This window comes from Eurytemora carolleeae, unplaced genomic scaffold (assembly GCF_000591075.1).
Source record: "Eurytemora carolleeae unplaced genomic scaffold, Eaff_2.0 scaffold446, whole genome shotgun sequence".
Classification (NCBI taxonomy): Eukaryota; Metazoa; Arthropoda; class Copepoda; order Calanoida; family Temoridae; genus Eurytemora; species Eurytemora carolleeae.
In genome coordinates, this window is record NW_019396379.1 from 1 (window position 1) to 25,454 (window position 25,454).

The 25,454-nt window shown below is 31.1% G+C and overlaps 1 protein-coding gene across 4 annotated transcripts in view; it reads left to right on the forward strand.

The window, feature by feature from the left end:
• The first annotated feature begins 773 nt into the window (after nt 1-773).
• Nucleotides 774-25,454, forward strand: part of LOC111702053 (uncharacterized threonine-rich GPI-anchored glycoprotein PJ4664.02) — a 45,371-nt gene continuing 20,690 nt past the window's right edge. For all 4 annotated transcript variants that reach the window (XM_023473607.1, XM_023473608.1, XM_023473609.1 and 1 more), the window contains exons 1-8: nt 774-860; nt 14,156-14,312; nt 15,005-15,110; nt 16,228-16,350; nt 16,571-16,617; nt 20,341-20,480; nt 21,497-22,349; nt 23,890-24,219. In XM_023473607.1, coding sequence (XP_023329375.1) covers nt 810-860; nt 14,156-14,312; nt 15,005-15,110; nt 16,228-16,350; nt 16,571-16,617; nt 20,341-20,480; nt 21,497-22,349; nt 23,890-24,219 — 1,807 coding nt within the window. In that variant the 5' untranslated portion in view covers nt 774-809. The remainder of the gene's footprint in view (nt 861-14,155; nt 14,313-15,004; nt 15,111-16,227; nt 16,351-16,570; nt 16,618-20,340; nt 20,481-21,496; nt 22,350-23,889; nt 24,220-25,454) is intronic.

The following is a 25,454-nucleotide window of genomic DNA, read 5'->3' on the forward strand; positions in this document are numbered from 1 at the left end:
ACAGTAGACAGTAGACAGTAGACAGTAGACAGTAGACAGTAGACAGCAAGTTGATATTATACAGAAGACAGTATTTTGCTCGCGAATTCCTCTGCAGTAAAAAGTAGTATAAAGTTCTCTTTACAATTTGCTAAAACTAGAATGTTCTTTATCTTTGTTCTAAACCCAAGTAGTATAGTTTGTAATTGTACACTAGTAGTCACATAAATGTACATTGAACACATTACACAGTAAGCATGTTTTGCTACATATTACACAGTTAGCATGTACAAACTACATATGACACAGTAAGCATGTACAAACTACATATTACACAGTAAGCATGTACAAACTACATATTACGCAGTAAAAGCACAAATTTCTCGTTAATGTTTGAGAATCAGGAAAGAATAGAATTTTATAAATTATATTAGTTTGGTTGAAGTGAAATAGGTCAAGCTGATGAGCAAAAGAAGTGTTAAACAAAGTATGAAGCAAGTTGAAATGAAAAAATCAATCAAGTTGAAATGAAAAAATCAATCAAGTTGAAATGAATGAATGATTTAAATCGAAACAATTCATTCTTACATTTCAACTTAATTCATCCATTCATTTCAGAATATCATTTCCAAAAAATGTTGAATCACCAATTTTTAGCCTATGGCATTTTTCAGTTTAAGATAAATAATATAGAGAAAAAATCCCACGCTCTTTCATTAATGTTTTCTTTGCATGTTAGCACTTCATATTATTACTCTTACCTACATATTCATAATAAAGATATTTTCAGAAGAATATGGTGAATTCATGTTAAATAGATAGATAGATAAATGAAAATGTATTTGTACTTCTTAACCCTAGTCTACCTAGTCACTGCTCAGGTATGTTTAAAGTATCCATAATATGACCAAATCATCAATAGAGAATACATTTTTGGAATAGAATAGAAAAGTTTTTTATTCACATGTCTTGACAAATCTTACAGGTATGAAAAGGATTTTGAAATTAGGATTTGTTAAATTGCTCGAAATCCTTCCTGAATTTCTTACGTGAGTATTTTTTTGAACAGTGAAAACTAGTTTGTTAGTTCCAGATCGTGATTTGGCCAAATTCAAACACTTGTCAAAAATAGGCCATCACCCCAGTTTGGAACGTATGCACCCTGTATTAATATTTCTAAATGCCAAAAAAGTACTTTGTGACAAGTTGCACGAAAAATGAACAAATAAAGTCATGTGATCGAAATTCTAGATAAACTTCCTTGTATATGTTGACTCCAAAATAAAGTCATGTGATCATTATTCTAGATAAACTTCCTTGTATATGCTGACTCCAAAATAAAGTCACGTGATCGATATTCTAGATAAACTTCCTTGTATATGCTGACTCCAAAATAAAGTCACGTGATTGAAATTCTAGATAAACTACCTTATATATGCTGACTCCAGAATTAAGTCATTTGATCGATATTCTGGATAAACTACCTTGTATATGCTGACTCCAAAATAAAATCACGTGATCGCAATTCTAGATAAACTTCCTAGTATATGCTGACTCCAAAATAAAGTCACGTGATCGATATTCTAAATAAACTACCTTGTATGTGCTGACTCCAAAATGTTAAAATTTCATTTTAAATCGTAAAAACAAAAATGTTATTTTAACAAGGAATTTTAACAAGGGAAGAAAGCTTTAAAATATTTGAAGAAAATTAAATTTTGTGTGGAAATGAGTTTAATGTAGTTTTTGCTTTCTATTCCAATGATTTTAATTTTTCATAAATATTAAGTTGTTAGACTGAGATCAGTGCAGACATTTTTAGAAAACTTGTTTTGAAATAGAATTTCCAAAAATGCAAAAGTAATTTCCTTTCAAGATTAATTCTTTTGACCTTATATTACTAATTTCCTGTCGCTAATTGCATTTTTCTTTAAGTAAGGGAGTGATCGATAAATAAAAAGGGAGTATATATAATTAACCACTATCAAATTTAAAAATTGATGGAAAGGTCCTACTTTTGATTCCATCTGACTTTTGTAGATAAATTTAGTTTCCAGGCAAAGCTGGGTTCCCAAGCTAGTATTTGTCTTTTTTTATGCAGCAAAAAGTCTTTGATATAAAGCACGAGTTATCTCTGTTTGTCTGTCCAACCATGACATCTGAAGCAAAGACGATGCTAAAAGTCTTTGATAAAAATCACGAGTTATCTCTGTTTGTCTGTCCGACCAAACATCTGAAGCAAAGACGATGCTAATAGTCTTTGATATAAAGCACGAGTTATCTCTGTTTGTCTGTCCAACCATGACATCTGAAGCAAAGACGATGCTAAAAGTCTTTGATATAAATCACGAATGTTCTTATCTTGGTATGAAAATATTATTTTATAGATCTTCCCAAAGTAGGACAAAGATAAATAATTAACGAAGAAGATTTTTAAGACAAGTTTATATACTGTCTACTGTCTAATGTCTATTACTGTTTAGTATCTAGTGTCTAGTACTGTCTACTGTCTAATGTCTAGTACTGTCTAGTATCTAGTGTCTAGTACTGTGTCTACTGTCTACTGTCTAGTGTCTAGAACTGTCTAGTATCTAGAACTGTCTAGTATCTAGTGTCTAGTACTGTCTAGTATCTTGTGTCTTGTACTGTCTAGTATCTAGTGTCTAGTACTGTCTAGTATCTAGTGTCTAGTACTGTCTAGTATCTAGTGTCTAGTACTGTCTAGTATCTAGTGTCTAGTATTGTCTAGTGTCTAGTGTCTAGTACTGTCTAGTATCTGGTGTCTAGTCCTGTCTAGTATCTAGTGTCTAGAACTGTCTAGTATCTAGTGTCTAGTACTGTCTAGTATCTAATGTCTAGTACTGTGTCTACATATTAGTTGGAATGACACAGCAATATACTTAATAGTAAAAGGATGAATTATATCAGTAGCATGGAATTGATTTAAAATGTATATTCACAAATTTATCTTATTTTATGGAAATAAAAGAGATTAAAGATAAAATTGTCGACATATTTTTAAACTTCTTTATGCTTAATAGTTTTAAAATAGAAATATATGTATTCAATGCAGACAAATCTTAAATCACTTTAATTTTTACTTAAAAACAATAAAAAAAAATTTTCTGCCTGATAAAAAAAATGAGTTTAATTCCGATTTCTTGAAAAAATGGACTTTAAGAAGTTTGCAGAATTGATCTCTTTGTAAGATAGAAGAAGGATAATATCTTTCTCATGTTTACAGAGATAAAAGTGTCATAGTGTACTAGGTTGGGAACCCGGTTTTACAGAGATAAAAGTGTCATAGTGTGCTAGGTTGGGAACCCGGTTTTACAGAGATAAAAGTGTCATAGTGTACTAGGTTAGGAACCCGGTTTTACAGAGATAATAGTGTAATGGTGTACTAGGTTGGGAACCCGGTTTTACAGAGATAAAAGTGTTATAGTGTACTAGGTTAGGAACCCGGTTTCACAGAGATAATAGTTTAATGGTGTACTAGTTTGGGAACCCGGTTTTACAGAGATAAAAGTGTTGTAGTGTACTAGGTTGGGACCCGGTTTTACTGAGATAATAGTGTAATGGTGTACTAGGTTGGGAACCCGGTTTCACAGAGATAATAGTTTAATGGTGTACTAGTTTGGGAACCCGGTTTTACAGAGATAAAAGTGTTGTAGTGTACTAGGTTGGGACCCGGTTTCACAGAGATAATAGTGTAATGGTGTACTAGGTTGAGAACCCGGTTTCACAGAGATAATAGTGTAATGGTGTACTAGGTTGGGAACCCGGTTTTACAGAGATAAAAGTGTTATAGTGTACTAGGTTGGGAACCCGGTTTTACAGAGATAAAAGTGTAATGGTGTACTAGGTTGGGAACCCGGTTTTACAGAGATAAAAGTGTCATAGTGTACTTTACTAGGTTGGGAACCCGGTTTTGCCAGAAAACTAAACTTTCTCTATATAAAAGTATATAAAAGTTAAACTTTTGAACGGTTCATCGAGTTCCAAGTCAAATTTTTAGGCAAATCGGTCAAGAGGTTCATGACTTATGATCGGAAAAACAAACAAACAAATATACAAACAAACTTGATAAATGTTATAGATGAATAACGATGTGAAACTAAAAATGTTCCCTTTAAATGGAGGATCACGGGGAATTAATTAACAACCCTTTAATATTTGACTTATCATAATGGTAGCTTTTGAAGTTTATTTTTTGATTTATTTCACAATTTATACAATACTCAATGCAAAATGTTGGTAACTATTAACTGTAAATAACAATTAGTTTAGCAGGATTTGACAGATCAAAGATTTATAATAAAATGCATTCTCTGCATTCAGTTATATACTCGAAGTTTATCAAATATAGAAGAAAAAAGTTTAGTTTCTCTTTACAATAAAATGTTCAATAAAATTCAGGATCAATTTTTTTTGTTGTACTTTTTTAAACTATCTTATTTATTTTGCTAAAAGAGGTTTGCAGGTTTGTTTGTTCAAACACATAACTGATTCTGTTTTGTGTGGAACTTGGCCTGGCCCCAGGGACCACCGATGTAGTTTTAGGTATTTTAGAAAAAAAATTTATTTTCTTCGTGAAATTAACATCAACAAAAAAGCAGGGGAAAAAACTGCAAAATTTATTGATTAGAAAATTTGAGTTTGTGGCAAAAACCCAGTTCCCAAAGAAAAGTTACTCTTATATGGTGACAAAGCAACATTGAAATAAAACAATTGAATGAAACATCATAGCAATATATATTCTGGAATTAAATTAAAAATATTTTTAAAACTTCAGTAAAAAATTAGATTCTCCAGTTAATTTTAAGACGGTAAAAAAAATTTAAAAAGTTGAGATTTTTTAAAAATCATTTTCCTGTTGTGAAAAGTTATTACTACATAGTTTCTTAAAGTGTTTACATGAGGGTGGTTTAAACCACTTTACTCCTACACGTTAAAGAAAGTTTTGGATTTAAGTTGAAATGACAGGGGAAATATTTTGTGAAAAATTCCTGATGATTTATCAATGTCAGGGGAGACAGGGAATTTTGTTCCTGAAGCAAACCTTGAATAAAGAAGAAATCCTCACTGTATTCATCATGTAAATAAGGTGGAAGAAACACTGTGGGGGNACCAATTATTAGTTAATTCACATTGAGAACTAAATCTTATATGTAAATCCAAGAAAAAAAGAGCAAAAACTTTGCTTGATTTGTAGGTTATGTAGCTCTGTGCACATAGACAAATGCATTACTATTATTATGTTTATAAAATGTCTTTACTGAGTTTCTACTATTTTCTACAAAATAATCCCATAATTGTGAAAATTACAGAATATTAGGGAAACTTATGTTTTTCTTTGCTTCTCATTTTAAAACCCCTATAGATATATGCTAATCGAAATGGTGAATTCGTTTTTCAAGATAACTTACAAACGTTTTGAAAGTGCTAGCACATATTTCTCCATGATAAATCAAGCCAATTTTTGCTTTTGCATTTATTTTTCTGGATGTACACGTGCCCCGGGGACAATTGTTTCCATGGGGGGACAGCCCCCCCCCCTTTACTCGAAATAGTAATCTGGAGTAGCTAAATGTACTTACAATTACTCTATCTCGAAAGTTGAAAGTTTTAACAGTCAATGTAACTGTTGTCCAAGAATTATAAAATTTAAATTAGAATTTAGAAAATTGTCGTTTCGCAGGATAAAAAACAAGACATAAAAATTGTCGACATAATTTCACAATAACCCTCTATTTGAAGAGTAAAAGAGAATGTATAAGTGCAATTTCAAGTAACCCTCCTTGCAAAGATATGGCAATACCTGGTTCACAACGGTAACCATAAAAGTATCAACAAGATATTAATGTTTATACTTTAGAAAGCTGATTATTTTCAATTGTGGTTTTTCTACAAAGTGACTTGCGCATTTCTACTGCAGTAAAACATTCGAATTAAACACTTTTATACCTGGAAAACAAAAAAATCTTCCAGATTATTGATCAGATACAGGTCTTAATAGTACCGTTGTGAATCGGGCATTGTCATCTTTGAATGGGGAAGGTCACTTTTGAAATAACAGTTAGAGTCTCTTTGAATTCAATTTTCACAGTGGTACCCTTCACACTTTCATCTGAGTAACAATGTCGAAGAAATCATCATTACACTCAGAAAGATATAAACTCTAAAAGACATGAATCAAAAAGCCACTTAAATATAATCTAAAATTAAAATAACATATGATATTTTTTTAATAGAAAGCAAGGATATTTCCATTATCTTTGCGAAGAATAGGTTCATTGTATATAGTGTTGAATCATCGGTCATGTAACTCTACTCAGGGACGTAGGGGGGAGGGGGAATTTGTGCCCCCCTTGGCAACATTGTTCCCCCCCTTAAAAACCCCTTTTTGAAAAAATATTGATACCTTTTTTAAATATATGTAAACTATTCGATCATATACACACTTCCATATAACAAGTGTTAATAAATTATTTATGTAATTTTCTTAAGTGGACTCATCAGACACTTCCTCGTAATATTGTGGTATTAGCTTCAATGGGTGAACAATAGCGATGGAAACGTTTCTTATAAAATATCTATATTTTCATAAAAACGATACATATCGTATAATTATAAATAATGATATAAAGGATATAGTTACACTGCTTTTTTAATGAAACTTTTTTAGTTAAGGGCAAAAGTGAGGGGGGCCGGGTGGCCCGGCACCCCCCCGTACGCCCCTGACTCTTCTTTATTGTAAACTACGTCAACTTATAGTCTCTTTAAGAATAAATAATTTAGCAGGGGTGGGCGTGGCAAATGATCAATATTAGTAAGATATACGATCTCTACCGATCATTATTTTGAAATATACTTTTTCTTACTAAACTTAACATTCTTTAGAACAATCAATTTAGCTTTATCCCAAAAAGTTGAAATTTTTTAATTTTGTCCCGTCAATTTTGGAATCTCAGTTAGATTGATGTAAAACTAAGAGAAGAGTTTTTTTCATTTTTAAGTATTTTTAAAAGATTTAATGTTACATGCACAATGTACATGAAAATATATCTGAGAAAAGACACATCAAGCCGGTCTTATGGGATAATAGTTATTTTATTTATTTATGCACCGCACATACACTATACAGTAATAGTACATTAAAAATATAGAGCTGGTCATAGTTTTCTTTCGTTTTTTTTTAATATCTAAGGTTCTTTGGCTTTCAGGAGAATTTATATAATCATTCTTACTTAAATATCTCAACATTATAGAGATGTAATGAATATCGTCATAAACCCTATATCTATAAACCTGAATATACGTTGTACATTATTGGTAACCTAACTACGCCCTCTGTTAATCAACTGCGTTTGTAAATAACTACGTAAAACATGTATCACAATTAAGCTTAACTACGTTTGTAAATAACTACGTAAAACTTGTAATTACGTTGATTATTTGAGATCCTGGAATTTGAAATTTCCTGGAGTTTTGAGTTGTACCTGGATTGGAACTTATCTAAAAGTAGAGAGTAGAGAGTAGAGAGTAGAAAGTAGAGAGTAGAGAGTAGAGAGTAGAGAGTAGAGAGTAGAGAGTAGAGAGTAGAGAGTAGATCGAGTAGAGAGTAGAAAGTGAAGAGTAGAGAGAAGAGAGTAAAAGCCTGAGATTTAACTTTTCCAAGTTTAAAGTTCTATATTAAGTTTTCAGGGTTAATTACGAATCTAAATTGTAAGCTGGGACAAGTTGCCATATCCTTCTCAATTTATTTTCTTCATTTTTATATAAAGTTATGAACTTGAAAACTATAGATTACACAATAAAACTTGTTTAAGAAACTACTTGATAATAAACCCGCAGAGACATTTGTCTGACACTTGCAGTACGTTGTTCTCCTGAAGGGGACACTGGTCCGACTGGAAACATTGGTACACAGATGCAATTCAGAATGTACTACTTGTTAATAAAACCTCTTGAAGAGTCTAACCTCCCAGAGAACTGCAGTAAATATNTGAAGGGGACACTGGTCCGACTGGAAACATTGGTACACAGATGCAATTCAGAATGTACTACTTGTTAATAAAACCTCTTGAAGAGTCTAACCTCCCAGAGAACTGCAGTAAATATTGTTTACTGTCCAACCAAATGTCCGAACAAAGTTGATCTGTTTGACACTTGGTAAAATTTGGCTTACTATACAATTTGAAATCCAACCTTTACTCTTATATCTCAAAGAAATTGAGCCTTTGCCACAAACTCTGGTTTTCTAATCCCGATCTATTTCTAATTTCTAATTTCTAATATTTGCAATTCAATGTCAAGATGGACAGATATTTCAAACTATTAATTCTGTTAGATAAAATAATCTAAGTTTGGAATGATGATGTATCAGGTTGCAAAGAATTAGGGATTAGACAATTTGAGTTTGTGGCAAATATTCAATTTCTTTAAACTAAATCCCCCCCCCCCCTCCTGATTCAGCCATTCTATTAATGCATCCATTTGATCAGAACCTTCTAAATTCTTCATGCAACTTAAATAGATCTGTATACATACGCAATTTCTACTGAAAAGCCATTTTCATGACGAATCCTAATGCAAATTAGAATAACAAAATACTGCATTAGTTTAATAATCATGAAGTTTGTAAAACTATTTTTGAAAGAATTTAAGTTGGCTAAATTTCAAAGACAAAACTCAGGGGAGGGGGGGGGGCGGTGATTTCGGCCTGTTTTAAAACCCCCTTCCTTTTTTAAAGAATCTATTAAATCTACTGGATTTGTATAAAGCAAAGACAAATGTTTTGAAATGTATTACGTTGAGTTTTTTTCTTTAATTAGGACGATATTCAAAAAATACTTATCAAAAATAAGATTTCATTAAAAGATGCTTAATTGGCATTTAAAGATCCACCGAAGGCCGTTTTTTTTAATTTTCTAAGTAGAGGCCCAAAAACATTTTTTAACTCTATATTTTTATGAACAGATTTTATCGATTTCAAACTTTTTAAATTCTCCTTTACCAGATGGAGTTTATTTTCATTTGAATCATCACAAAAAGAGTTTTTGTCTGCGCAATTTTTGCTTAAAAGAAAAACGTCTTTTCTTTAAGACGTTTTAATATCAAATACTTCTTCTTTTCTCGGTGAAGCAAGTTGAATTTTTAAAATCGACCATTTACTCATTGAATCATGAAACAACGAACAACGAATTGAATTCAAATAGATTTTAGCAACTAATCTTTATAAGAAATTAGTAACAAAATTGATAATATAAGACAAATACAGACAACTTTTGTCAAAACTTGATATATTTATAACAAACTAATTATTAAAAACACAATTTCAAAATATTTTTTTTTGCCACAAGGTCACGTAAGGACAAAATACTCAATAAGTTTTTTTTAACACTCTTTTGCAGGGCAAAAGAGTGTTGGCATTTTTTCTTTTAAATTTAGTTCATTGATACTTTATGTTTACTTTATCGTATATGTAATATGTTAAAACCAAATATAAAAGTTGCTAGGGTCTGAAAAGTTTAAAACTTGTATATATATATATAAAATAAATGAAAATAGTTTTAAACAAACTTTCCAAAAATATCGTTTGAAGACCTTGATTTACTTTTATACAGTTTAGTATATAATCTATCTAACATTAATACACTATCAGTGTCATCAAGTAACATGTTCACTTCTTATTTAGTTTAGTATATAATCTATCTAACATTAATAAACTATCAGTGTCATCAAGTAACATGTTCACTTCTTATTTAGTTTAGTATATAATCTATCTAACATTAATAAACTATCAGTGTCATCAAGTAACATGTTCACTTCTTATTTAGTTTAGTATATAATCTATCTAACATTAATAAACTATCAGTGTCATCAAGTAACATGTTCACTTCTTATTTAGNTAAAATTTGCACAATAAACTGAAATATAAAATATAAAATTTGCACAATTAACTGAAATATAAAATATAAAATTTTCACAATAAACTGAAATATAAAATATAAAATTTGCTCAATAACATGAAATATAAAATATAAAATTTTAACAATAAACTGAAATATAAAATATAAAATTTTCGCAATAAACTGAAATATGAAATATAAAATTTGCACAATAAACTGAAATATAAAATAAAGAATTTTTAATCCAAACTAAAATTTGCACAATAAACTGAAATATAAAATATAGAATTTGCACAATAAACTGAAAAATAAAATATAAAATTTGCACTATAAATTGAAATATAAAATACAAAATTTGCACAATAAACTGAAATATAAAATATAAAATTTGCACAATAAACTGAAATATAAAATATAAAATTTGCCCAATAAACTGAAATATAAAATATAAAAGAACTATAAACTGAAACATGAAATTTAAAATTTGCTTAATAAACTGAAATATGAAATACAAAATTTGCACAATAAACTGAAATATACAATATAAAATTTGCCCAATAAACTGAAATATAAAATATAAAATTTGCTTAATAAACTGAAATATAAAATACAAAATTTGCCCAATTAACTGAAATATAAAATATAAAATTTGCACAATAAACTGAAATATAATGTATATAAGACTGGAAAATATGTGAGTTCAGCAGAAAAATGGAAACTGGTTTAATTTTACAAAATGGAAAATATCAGCGTTCAAGGGATAATTCGGTTTTTTATTAAAAATATGTAAAACAAGTATTTACTCAGCTCTGCAGCTGCACTGTCCAGATTCTTATAAAAAGTTGAATTATTTATGATTTATTTAGCCCAGGGGCATATTTAGGAATTTGTCCAGGAGGGGCTTAAATTATTTTCTCTTTCCAGGGGGGAGGGGGGGGCTCAGCACCCGTTGGGGCCTGAAAACCCCCTGAAATCAATAGATTTCACTGGTCCCCCCCATAGCTCCCCCCTGAATACGCCTCTGATTTAGCCGTGCAGTTCAATTATTATAGAGTACTTGTTTCTAGCTTTAGTTATTAAAATAGTATTTGGCAAAATTCTCAAACAATTTGGCGTGATAGCTTGTTACAATCTTCCTTTATGTCAATTTGACGTGATAGCTTGTTCCAATCTTCCTTTATGTCAATTTGGCGTGAAAGCTTGTTATAATCTTCCTAAATGTCAAAAATGTCAATGATCACTGTGTGTTGTACTTTCAGCCAGGATTTTGAATTTCACTAAATAAGAATGAAATCTGTCTAAAAGAGGAGTTTTTTTGGCGTACATTTTCTGCGCAATAAGAAGGATGTTTTTACTTTTTAGAATTTGATGTACAGGGTTACTCACAAAGGATGAGACGACAGTTTTGAATAATTGTTTATTTTTATTATTTACATTCCTTGCTTCCCACAGCTGATACACGTCTAAATATCTTTTCCAAATCATTAAAAAAATCATTTAAAGAAAACAGCAAATTATACCCTCTAATTGTCAACTTTTAATGGTTTAATGTCGTCATAAAATACGCATTCTTTGTGGGTAAACTTGTACAATTAGGACACATTTACAGTTAAGGTGTGTTAAAATCGAGTTAATTTATTTAAATATGAAAACAGATATAACAGGTTCATAAAAAATTTAAATAGAAAAACTTATTCGGGTCCTTTTTTATTATCTTTTTTAATTGGTACAAATGCTAATCTATCAGATTTTTGAAAATATAAAAAAAGATTTATATTTTACATACATAGATATCTATCTACCAGAATTTAATTTCCTTTTTCTTTTTGAAAAGCACTTCTAAGAAATTTTACTTTGGTAGTATTAAGTTTGAGATAAAATCGTTTAAAAGAAAAATATTTTCATTGAAGCGAGGACACACATTTAAAACTGTTTAAAACTTAAAGGGAGAGACGGGTTAGACATGGTAGTGAAGCTAAAAGTGCAGTTTTGAAGATAAAAAACTAGAATTCATTTGATACCAATGAGACATTTTTACAGTGTACAATTTATAAATAAGAGCGTAAAGTCGTTTGTAATATTTCACCAGTTGTTTTAGTCGGCAGAAGAAAGGTATCCTGTGATACTTTTTACCATTTCACGGTGATTCAAATGTTCCATGGTAAAATAGTTACTTTTCAAATCCTTTCCGTGCTTTTCGTTTTTTAGTTTTTTTATTTCAAACCTTTTTTGATGGGATTTACGTCATTAGGTATTCAAGTAAAATGTTCATTACGGATTGTTTGATGGATTTTGAATACTTCGATATAGCCTGGAGATTCTATCCTAATTAAGCTTTGCGTTATATATATATTTATATATATGTAAAAGACGTCCCCCCCCCCTTCTTCTATGTCATATTTCAAACCTGTGTAATGTTAAACATTTTGGCGCTTAGGTTTTTACTAAAATTTGGAAAAATACAGGAACTGAATTTACTCATATCATAATCTAATTCTATAATCCTAAGATATCTTTGAAACATTTATCTGTCGAATCTTACATCGAATCTTTAAAAACCGCCTTAAACATTCTGGATTTCGGGGAGTTTAACGACAGCTATGATGCGTTCACACTGTACGCTAGCGTTCACATAAATTTCACAGCATTTCAAACACCATGTTGGGGATAAACACACGGAGTTCTCTGCCCTTATTGATTGCAGTCAAAGGTTTAAAGGTATATTCACTGTTGTATATCGGTCCCCCCCTAATTGCATTAAGCTTTAAGCTTTAAAAATGTTGTTAGATAATATTAAAAATCTTGATGGATAATATTAAAAATGTTGTTGGATAATATTAAAAATGTTGTTAGATAATATTAAAAATGTTGTTAGATAATATTAAAAAAGTTTGCAAATATTTATTAAAATTTTGTCTGGAAAAAAGTTATAGGGTAGAATTCCTTAAATAATGCTAAACAGAGAAGAACAAGAAATATTTGACACCGCGATCAATTTAAATTGTTAGCTCATGCCTCCTACAAAGTCTGGGAACAATCTCTTTACAAAAAGTTCTGAAAACATTTTCACTGCAACAAAGATAACAATAAGAGAAACTAAACCAACAGTTCTGAGTGAAAGTTCAATTAAAACCTCAGGACTTAAACATCAAATATATTTATTTATAGAAGAAATGGGAGTTTGATGAAATCGAGTAGATTTAATCAAACCGAGTAGATTTCACAACCAGTCATCAATTATTTTTGATCAAATTAGGTTGATTTCTCCCAATGATCGACTAGAATTATTAAAAATCGAGTAGAAATTCAAAGGAGTAAATTTAATAAAAATTATCATTACTAGAGATAATTTTGAAATTTTGTAAAATCCATTTGACCCCAAATATTGCAGTTATTTGATATTAGTTTTACTTGTCCCAAAGTATGCTTTTCAACTAAACTTTAAAATACCCCATATTCTTTTTACGGTATGAAAGAAAGAAAAAATGAAATAAGGTCATATATATGACATAGCAGTTTTGAGACGTTTAACTGACTGACTGACTGACTGACGATTTAAAGGTCATCGGTTGTCCCTAAAATTCTGATTGATTGATTAATTGAAAGGTCGTCCTGAATTTTTAACATATTAATTGCGCAAGTTGTAAGCTTTCCAGGGGTTATCCCTTATCATTGAAAACTGATACGTCGATTAACGTTTTTAATATTTTCATGCTTTTAAAGTAAAAAGACGAATTTCAAGTCGTCTCTGAACTGTCATGTTTATTGCAGAACACACTGTATGGTAAAAGCAAAGAAATTATCTGAAAATGAAATGCAATTTTCAATAAATGTCGAAAAAGTCTGAAAAGAATTAAATTTTATCCATTCTTATAGAAAAAACCTAATTTTCTTAGAACAGGTGTATGGAATCCTTTTTTTAGAAAACTGTTTAATTTATTTATTATTTAATTATTATTTATTTATTTATCATTTATTATTTACTATCTCTAATACCATTTTTATGGCTTTTACAAGAAATTTATGTAGAAAGGTCATATAAGCTTTATTTATGGAAAATTTTCATATTAATCAAGGACACTTTTTACGAAAATTCTATCGTTTCGATCGATCTATTCTGAAAGAACTAAGCATAGTAAAAATGCGCGTTTCAGATAGTTCTCCTATTGCCCGGTATTGCTTTTGAGCCCGTTCTAGCTATCGGTCTGTTTTTATTCTAGATTCTAAGATTACCGATTATAACTAATTATTATCTTTTCCAGGACACAACTATGAAGGTTGAATATAAATATAAGAAGAATCAAGGATGGAGTTTACTTTCTCACTCCTCATCCAGAGCATACCTTCATATTATTGGACACAGAACCTGGATACAAGCTGAAGATACTTGTCAGTCCTTATATGGACATTTGGCCAGAGGTATATATACTTGTCAGTCCTTGATTATATGGGCATTTGGCCAGAGGAAATACTTGCCAGTCCTTACATTAAATATTTGATCATGGAGGTAGAATTTTGGAAATTTGACCAGAGATTCATTTTATTTGGGAGTCCCTATAAAGACATTTGGTCAAAGGTAAATTATAGTTGTCAATTCTTATATGAACATTTGGCCAAGGTATGATATGCTTTTGAGTTCCTAAATAGACATTTGGCCAAATGTAAACTAATTTATATTGGTTCTTCGTGAACATTTGGCCAAATGTAAACTATTTATGTCGGTTCTATGTGGACATTTGGCCAGATGTAAACTGTTCTTTTCGGTTCTATGTGAACATTTGGCCAATGGCGAGAGGTAAACTATTTTTGTCAGTCCTTTTCTGAACATTTGGCAAAAGGTGAATTTGGCATTCTTTTGCTGTCTGGTGGAGTGTGAAGGAGAGAGTCTAATCATGAACAATCCCTTTAGATATCCTACAGTTGTAGATGATCCTGGTGGGGTGCTGCACATTAGTTTATTAATTCTACTGTTGTCGATGATCCTGGGGGTGCTGGATATTAGTTTATTAATCCTATTGTTGTAGATACTCCTGGTGGGGAGTTTATTGATCCTACTGTTGTAGATGACCCTACATGATGTACGCGTGAATTTATTAATTCTACTGTTTTAGATGACCCTGGTGGGGTGCTGCGTGAGTTTATTAATGCAAACGAGCTGACCGGCCAGGTCTGGGTGGGACTACATCAACCTTCACCAAACGAACCATTTAGATGGGTGTAAGTAAATAAGAAGTTTATTAACAGGAGCAAACCTGAGATTTTCAGGTTTCTGTGGGATATCGTCATTTTCATATTGGTTTTGTATCAATTTCTCGAGACAGGAACATCAGATAGATGTCTTATATTTACCATTCAACGTTGGAGATTCTCAGATTTCATCCTATACCCCTTTCATTTTTCCTTTACAGTCCCTTTCAGCTAATTTATATTCCTAATAAATACATTATTTTTCTTCCTCAATTATTTGAAACCTTTTTAATCCAAACTTTTTTGGACTGGTTTTACAGCTCAGTAAGATCAGTTTCAAGTTTGGTTCCATTTATCGTCCTGGCTGGCCGCTTTATTGTCCCGGTTGGCAATTTTATTGTCCTTGCTAGATATTTTATTATTTTTGTTCCCGTATGCATATGAATGTATATGAATTATAGTCTTTGAGAAAGATTTTTTTAATAAATTCATAATAATATATGGCCATGGGCATGGGACATAAAACAGGATATCTGGACAATTAAATAAAGACATTTTGAGATTGAGGTTGGGATTTTCAAAGACTTTTAGAGATTAAGTTGGTATCTTTAAAGACTTTTTGAGATTAAGTTGGTATTTTTTAAAGACATTTTAAGATTGAGTTGGGGTATTTATAATTCCAGCCAATAATTCCAGGTAAATAAATAGGTTTTTTGTTATTCCATTTTCAGCTGGAAATATTATCATTTCTGTGTTTTGATCAAGAATAGAGAGAAAAATATGAATTTGAAAATAGATTTAATATTTTGGTCTGAGGTTGAATAAAATTAAATATTCTAACAGATCCATTAGAAAGGTTTTGATGAAGGGGAATCTCTAGGGTTATCTTGATGATTTTTTAATTGTTAAAAGAGTCCGTCACTATTTTTTAGCAAAGAATATTTTTTCACAAATTAAAGGGAATGTAGACGTAATTTTATGTGTTCCTCAATTTGTAGAGTGGCATGTCTAATTAGCAAAAGTACCCTTTTCTTCTTTTCCTTATTGTTACTCAGATAAAGGCCCTGCAGAGAGTACAATTCTAAATCAGACATGCCACTCAATACATGGAAGACCACTTGAAATTACGTGAACAGTCCCTTTACAGGGACGAGTTTTCGTGGATTTCTGACTGGGCGCCAGGACGAGATGCAGTTGAAGGAGAAGAACAGTATCAGCAGTCCCTTTGTGTTGCTCTGAATGTAGATCAAGATTATAGATGGGATACAAGGTTAGTAAAAATTAAAAAAAAACATAATAATGAAAAAAATAATCTTTTTTACAAAATAGAATTACTGTTAACATAGTTGAATTAGCTGCCTTAATTTTTGTCATTTTTTCAGAATATACCAAAATTTTCAATCAGCCCATAGCATTCCGTTGCTGTGTCAACTTCATTTGAAACAAAGAGCCTAGCTCAATTCCTTTCAAATAATAAATTTTTTTTTCAGGTTTTGCGAGGGGGAAAAAGTTTCCGCTGCAATCTGTCAAATAGAAGGTGAAATATTCTTAAATCCCGAGTAAAAACAATTATCTTTTCGGTCCATACATGGCTACCAGTCAAAGAGAATAGAATGTATATTAGAGTGGAAATTAGACAATCCCTCGGTATGAATTTTGTCAGTCCCTTTTAGCCTGAAAGGGAATTCAAAGTGTACAAATCACCCAAATGTTCACAAATTATATGCAGTAGAGTACACTAATACAATATTTTCCTCAGACTATCCATTTCAATTTCGAATTTTTTAAAGCGGTTAAATAAATTTTATAAAATGAATTAGGTGAATAAAAAACATCATTTGATTTATAGTTATAAGTTATAACGGAAAATCATCGTTTGTAAAGTGAAAGGCATAGAGTCTATGTGAAATGATCATTGGTCAATTATGAAACCAGCCTATTTCATAATTTGTTTTTTTTTTAAATATTAATTTTAGATTTTCTGTAAAATGATATTCTAGGGCCCAAAAGGTTATATAGCACAAATATGTGAAGTACACCTGAAGTATGGAAACAGTACACCAAAATGGCCGTTTTACACTTTTTTCTAGTAAATTCCCCTCTAATATATATTCAATTCTCTTCGCTAGCAGTACACCCTTGACTAACGAGGACTGGTTCGGTTTCTTCAATTTGAATTTAATAGTTTTTGGTTTATAATTCATCAATCATTATACTTATAACAGAGTTGTTTCATTTTACGTATTTATTAATCAGGGGCGTACGAGAACATTTGTCTAGGGGGGGGGGGGCACATTTTGGTTTATAATTCATCAATCATTATACTTATAACAGAGTTGTTTCATTTTACGTATTTATTAATCAGGGGCGTACGAGAACATTTGTCTAGGGGGGGGGGGGCACATTTTGCGCGCAATTTTTTTTGTGTGCCCCCCTTGGCAACCTTTTCTGAAAAAAATATTGATACCTTTTTTAACTATGTAAACTATTCGATCATATACACACTTCCATATTACAAGTGTTAATAAATTTTCTTTAGTGGACTCATCAGATAATCCCTCTTAATACTAGCTGTGGTGTTAGCTTTATGGGATGTAAAATAAAGATGGAAACGTTTCTAAAAAAACATGTTTTCATAGGATCGATACATATTGTTTTATAAATTATGATATCATTATACATTTACATTGAAGGCAGTATTGATTAAAGCTTTTTTAATGAAACTTTTTTAGTTAAGGGCAAAAGTGAGATTTTAAGGTATTTTTTTTTAAACAATGTAATTATGCTTAAATGGAATAAATGCGTAATTTCAAGTGATCCTCCATCTACAGAGTGGTATTTTCGAGGTACCTTCATTTCTTTATCGTTTTTGAAGCAAGAAATACACGAGTCACTTTTGTAGAGAAACCACAAATTTAAATAATCAGTTTTCAAAATGGGAAACATGGATATTTAATGCAATACTTGATCAGACAAAGCTTTGAATGGTATTGTTGTGAATCAGAATATATTTCTTTTCTTAATCTTTTAGTTTGGGTGCATTGCAATGTAGAATGTAGATTGCCTGAGGGAGGGAAATGCAAGTAGATGTAATATTAAAAGAGCCCAGACCAACTAACTTTCTGTACTGATTAACTTCTTTATTGTACCGACCAACTAACTTTCTGTACTGACTAATTTCTTTATTGTACCGACCAACTAACGTTCTGTACTGATTAACTTCTTTTGTATCCACCAACTAACTTTCTGTACTGATTAACTTCTTTATTGTACCGCCGACCACCTTTCTGAACTGATTAATTTCTTTATTGTACCGACCAACTAACTTTCTGTACCGCTTAACTTCTTTTGGACCGCGCGACAGATGTACAAACTGAACAATATTTTAAACTGCTTAATTACTTTATCTTACTGGACTGACCAAATTTTTGAACCGACCAACCAACTTTTTGAATATCCTAAATACTATGTTATACAGATTCAACAACTTTATTGTTGCAGATGAAATATCTATAATTTTTGCATTCTCCGCCACAACATAAACCTTTATATTAATTAAAACTTCCTCCCGTAGCAAAAGGGAATTTATCAAAATATTGTTGCTAATTTTAAATTCTTATTTTTAAATTTAAATATTTTTTTATTTCATTAAACATTTCTGAATAAATTTCAATCTGATTTATATACTCAAAAATTTAATTTAAGAAAATACTTTTAAAACTTTGTTAGAATAATAACAATTTCCCCGTTTTAAAAAGAAACAATCGCAATTAACATTTAAATTTACAAAGATGGCTTTAAAACAAAACAAAAAAGTAAATAAAAGAAAAAGAAAAAATAATATGTTTATTAGGTTAATGTTAATCGAAATGTAGAGCTTGCTTGGAAAAAGAACCGAACTGAGGCCGAATTTAAAGAATTTAAGCGGCGGTTTAAATTTAAGCCGCGGCTCAAATATGGTTGGTTCCACTTAAAATTGTAGCAAATGTTTCAAGATTTAAGCCGGCGCTTAATTTAAACCGGGTTTTGGCAGATTTAAACCGCGGCTCAAATTCTTTAAATTCTATCTCTGTTAAATCAGTATAATTTATTATGCATCCTATTCATGCATTTTGTTTGTTATCCCTCTCTTTGCAACTTTTTTTAATTCTTGAATGCTAAATCCTAAGAAGCTGTCATGTCAATGCCATGTTAAAAATAATTGAGAATGATGTGAGAAGAAAGGACATTTGTCAATTTTATCAATAAATGAAAAAAAATCATTCCCGCCAAAAATATGAAAATACACATTTTAAATCAAAAATCTCCAGAATTTTTAACAGAGGGGTTAAAAATATATTCAGGTTTTCTATTCTGAAACATATTTGAAGTTTAACTCTCTGGTTCTGATTTGAAGGTATTGAGAGGAGAGAATTGGAGAGAATTATGTTTAATTCTTGTACAAGAGAACTTGATTGCATAGCAAATACTAATCACTAAAAAATGAATATGGGCGGCTCATATTTTGAGTTTAGGCAATTTTTTGGCCTTGTAAATGGAAATATGAACTTAATTCTTGATGTCTCCGGTCATTTTAAAGCACGGGCAGCCATAGTACATTTGAATATCCGAGCCGGGTCAACCTTTTCGTTCCCAGTTTGTACTGTACCTAGCTCTATGGTCAGGACTAGCCGGTGCAACAAGGTTGACGCGGTCTGACTTTATGCTTCATAGGTTGAATTTACTATTACTTTAAAGAAACAGAGATGCGTGAAAGGGTAATTTAAGGGTGTTAAATGTTTTTTTTCCAGATAATACAGTGGTAGGCGATTATATCAATACAATGAAGAATACTTTCGATTTCAATTTTTATTTATACCAAAGAGTTAAACAGCATGGATACACATAAACATAGAAGTTAAGAGAAGCTGTCAATTGTAAAAGCTTCTCTTTGATGACATGTAAGCTTATTAACAATCAAAACTTAAATAAGAAAGTTGTCTTTATTCTATTTATATAATCCCCTACCACTGTACTTGTAAAATTAGTTTAACAAATAAATGCCGCTATGAATTTCAAGACTGCGCCCTGAGTTCACTACTTTTGAAGAAATTGTTGTGTGTACCTCGATGAAGTAAAGAAACCCAAAAACCAATTTAAAAAAACTGAAATTTTGCAAGGGGTTTGTAATCGTGAACATTTATTTTTGAGATAATAATTTTTTTCACCTTTAAAGTAAATTTAGTGAACACTCCCTTTAAGATTAAAATTTAATATTTAGTGCCCGCCTGGCTGCGGCATGCTGGTCAGTGTGAGCTGGGACGGGATTGGGTGAAGGACTCCTCTCTCCTCTACTATCCTGATAATGAAACATTAAGATGTGAATGCGGAGAGGAAACCCATATTGTTTGCACAATTGAGGTAAAAATCTTCGATTGTTTACGAGAAATTTCTCAAGACTTTTTCGGAATCCATTAATTCGATTAAAGAAAGTGTCATAGTTCTGTTAAGTGAGCAAAGTGCACAAACATCAATAAGTTGAAGGTTTTTTTTATGGTAATTGGGTAGAAGTTTGAAGAAGCATTCTAGATCGTTTTTAAAGGGAGCGACCGGCGTCCGGTATGTATCACAGGAATTTTAAGATGAAAGCTTAATTTATATTTTGGATAAGTTTCAAACCATTTAAGTGCTTCTATGATGTTAAATTGCTATGCGGGAGCGAAAACAAACTTTGCGGTTTTGTCCGCTTGTGGGGATTTACCACAAGAAATGTACTTCATGAACAAAAGCAAAAACAATTCTTACTGAGCTCGGTTTTTTTATTGGTTTTTAGGCTGCCTAATTGGAAAGAGCCAATCGATCCAAGTGGCTTTAAAAAAATCCATTTTTAATCTTTCTTATCCATAGAGGTAAGAAAATATTTTCTTATCAAATATTTGATGAAGAAAGTTTAAGCGGATAATTTCCATCAATTATACAAAACTTCATTTGTAATTAAACTTTTATATTTCAAAAGTTTTTATTTAAAATTTCTCTCAGAAAGCATTGAGAAGGAAAAGCACTTTAATACATTTGTGAATTTAGGGAAAGTTTGTTAATTATGCTTGAGTTGATTAGTTTCTAAATAGTTTCAGCTATACTTCAGACTTAGATTGATTCTAATAAATCAACGAAATATCTTCTACTGGTCGATCTTTCCTCACGGAACCCCATTAAAGAACTACCGTTATTTTCCAACCAAAACTGCTTTTATCAAATAACCCCAATTTTTGCATCAGAAATCTTTTTAAAAATACTGTCTAGCTATTATCATAAACCCTTTCATGCGTTTTACGCTCAAAACAAATCAAATATGGACGCGCTGTCCATAATAAAATAAAAGTTAAGTTATTATCATCAAAGTCTAAATTTTGATGATAATAATATTTCCATTACAGGATCCGGTTAACCACGAGGTGGACTCATGTTGTTTTTACAAGAACAAAGACAAGGATGTTGACGCCATTTTTGAACAGCTGTTCGAACCCGAAAATGGCCTCACTACAACAGCTGCTCTGGTTTCCAGTAAACCAACGTGGTTGAATAACGCCAACGCATCCAAGAATATGCATTCAGCATCAATGAGGATGGATAGAAACCCTAAAAGCCCGCAAGGGGAAACCGTTGAAAATGTAGTCAACGTTTTAAGGAAAAAAACGGTCAGTTCTACTACAACTTTGGGTTCCTCTTCTAGTCCTTATAGCACACGAAATTCAAAAATTTTAAATATCGTTTCTGGTCAATCAGATATGGTAGTGTCACCAAGTAAAGTTACAGCTACACCAAGTACAGTTCCAACAACACCAAGTATAGTTTCAACAACACCAAGTACAGTTCATACAACATCAAGTACAGATCCAACAACACCAAGTACAGTTCCAGCAACACCAAGTACAGTTCCAGCAACACCAAGTACAGTTCCAGTTACACCCAGTACAGTTCCAACAACACCAAATATAGTTCCAGCTACACCAAGTACAGTTCCAGGTACACCAAGTACAGTTTCAGCTACACCAAGTACAGTTCTAACTACACCTAGTACAGTTCCAACAACACCAAGTAGAGTTCATACAACATCAAGTACAGATCCAACAACACCAAGTACAGTTCCAGCTACACCAAGTACAGTTCCAGGTACACCAAGTACAGTTTCAGCTACACCTAGTACAGTTCCAACAACACCAGCTACAAGCAAAACAACAATAGAAAGAAGAAAACTACAAAAAGAAAACCAGAATATTAAAATTTCAGGTAATTTTGTTTATCATTTTTAGAGCTGTGGCTTGCTTGTGCAGGAAGGAACCATCACAAATTCATCTTTTTTCATGTTTTAATTTTTGTATGGCTTAGTTTCTTATTTATAAACTGATTGTTAAGGTCATTCCCTACAATTTATATCGGCAATTTTCAAATCTTAATCTAAATGATTTAGATTTTTAATTTTTACAAATTTTTTTCGAGATTTCAGAATTTCTACTGTTTGGTGGAAATTCCCAGGTTATATATCATAACTGTTTTTTAAACCACTATATTCAAGGTCTATTCATGATCTATTCATGGTCTATTCATGATCTATTCAAGGTCTGTTCATGATCTATTCATGGTCTATTCATGATCTATTCAAGATCTATTCATGATCTATTCATGGTCTATTCATGATCTAGTTCTGATGTATTCATGATTTATTCATGGTCTATTCATGGTCTATTCATGATCTAGTCCTGATATATTCATGATCTATTCATGATCTATTCCAGGTCTATTCATGATATATTCATGATCTATTCATGATCTATTTAAGGTCTATTCATGATCTATTTAAGGTCTATTCATGATCTATTCAAGGTCTGTATATGATCTATTCATGAACTAATAATGGTCTATTCATGATCTATTCATGATCTATTCATGGTCTATTCATGATCTAGTTAAGGTCTATTCATGATCTATTCAAGGTCTGTATATGATCTATTCATGAACTAATAATGGTCTATTGATATATTCATGATCTATTCATGGTCTATTCATGATCTAGTCCTCATATATTCATGATCTATTCATGGTCTATTCATGATCTATTCATGATCTATTCATGGTCTAGTCATGAACTATTAATGATCTATTCATGATCTATTCAAGGTTTATAAATGATCTATTCAAGGTCTATTCATGATCTATTCATGGTCCATTCATGATCTATTCATGATCTATTCATGATCTATTCATGATCTATTCATGATCTATTCATGAACTATTAATGATCTATTCATGATCTGCTGTAAAAGGTAAATAAATTCCATGTTAACAAAACAAAATCAGATTCAGCATGTCTAATGTCCACTAGAACCTGAAATCAGATTCAGCATGACTACTGTCCACTAGACCCTGAAATCAGATTCAGCATGTCTACTGTCCACTAGACCCTGAAATCAGATTCAGCATGTCTACTGTCCACTAGACCCTGAAATAAGATTCAGCATGTCTACTGTCCAATAGACCCTGAAATCAGATTCAGCATGTCTACTGTCCACTAGACCCTGAAATCAAAACAAAAGCCCTGAAAACTAGGAAAAGGGAACTACTTCATCCTTTTTATAAATTGTTAAATTGTTTTTCGTTAAAGATGAACGAAAGAAACAATTATTTGAATGTAAATAAAAAAAAAAGTTTGGTACAAAAAGATTTGGTTTTTTTTTGCTCTGAACAAAAAACAACTGTTTTGGAATTCATTGTAAAAAAAAGATGCTCAGTTCTAACAGAAGATATAACATTAAACCAGTAATATTTACAGATAGAGACTTAGATCAAGAAACCACAGATCCATTCATAAAATCTGCACAAGAAAATAACAAACAGTACCGTAAAGCGGCAGCTATAGAACCAGTTCAAAAAAGCAATAAACAGTACAGTACAGTGACAGCTATAAAACCAATTCAAGAAAGCATGAATCAGTTCAGTACAGTGACAGCTATGAAACCAATTCAAGAAAACATGAAACAGTACAGTACAGTGGCAGCTGTAGAAACAGTTCAAGAAAACAATAAACAGTACAGTACAGTTCAAAGAACCAGGGTTGAAGACGGTATAGAAGAAAAAAAAGAATACAGAAAAGGGAAATCAGGTAATAGCTTATAAATAACTCCTGAGAAGAAAGAATGTGGAAATTCAGAACTTGAAAGGAATTAAGTCTATGCTACTAACTCCAACTTTCTACATACATATCTTTGCAACCTGATGGTGTAAACCGTTAATTATTTGATCTAACTGAGTTTACAGTGTAAAAAATCCCAGGTATACTAACATTGGGTTGCAAAGATATCGGGATTGGAAAATCAGAGATTGTGACAGAAACTCAGTTCATTTGGCCAATTTCATTATTTTCAATCTTTAGCTAAAAATGAAAATTTAGTAAGTGTCTGTTGAAATTTTTCTTTATTGTCTTGTGAAGGATATTACTCAGACGTTTTCATACATTTAAATGATAAACCTGCGTCAGGGCAATAGATTCAAATAAAATAAAATCTAAAATGTAGCAAACTTAAAGTACACACATTCTAGCCCAAACATATAAACAATATATGTATTATGTAATATGTATATGTTTAAAAAAGTTCAATAACGTTTCCTAACTTTCATACAATCATTTAACTATATCGATTTCAGATATTGCTTTTTAAATATATTCAATAATTTAATTATTCTAATTTTAAAAAACATTAAATTACACAATTTCTTCAATCCCGCCACTCTCCTATTTTTCGAAGTCAAACCTTATAGAAATCCAACGTTTAGAAACCGCTACATATTGCAAAAAGGCGTATTTAATTCCCTGGAAAACATTTTTTATATTATTGCGAAATTAAAAAATCAGTATAAAGTAGAAATAATTTTCATAAAATCCTTTTATTTAAATGGTAAAACGAAATTTTATGAAATCACATTAGCATTACTGGAGAACTTTTTTATACTTTTGAGAAATTTTTTTCTTCTAAAAATAAAACTGTAGCTAGCATTTAAAAAAATATTTTTTTTTTAATAGTAATGCGCAATTTTATGCATGACCATATATAATCATTCATTTATGTTGTCAGTACATAATAAAATCTGGAGGACCTTAAACACAATATTAAACTATTTTGCTCCTTTAATGTCTAGGGAACGTAAAAAATAGAAATTATGATAATGATAATAATACGCTACAATGTTTTACAAAAACGTTCAATTTCTCAAAAATATAAAAAATGTTCTCCTGAAAAATACGCCTTGTTGCTATACGTAGCTGTTTCTATACGTTGGATTTCTATAAGGTTTGACTAAAGTTTTCCCTTTTAATCTCGTCCATCTTCTTATTTGATC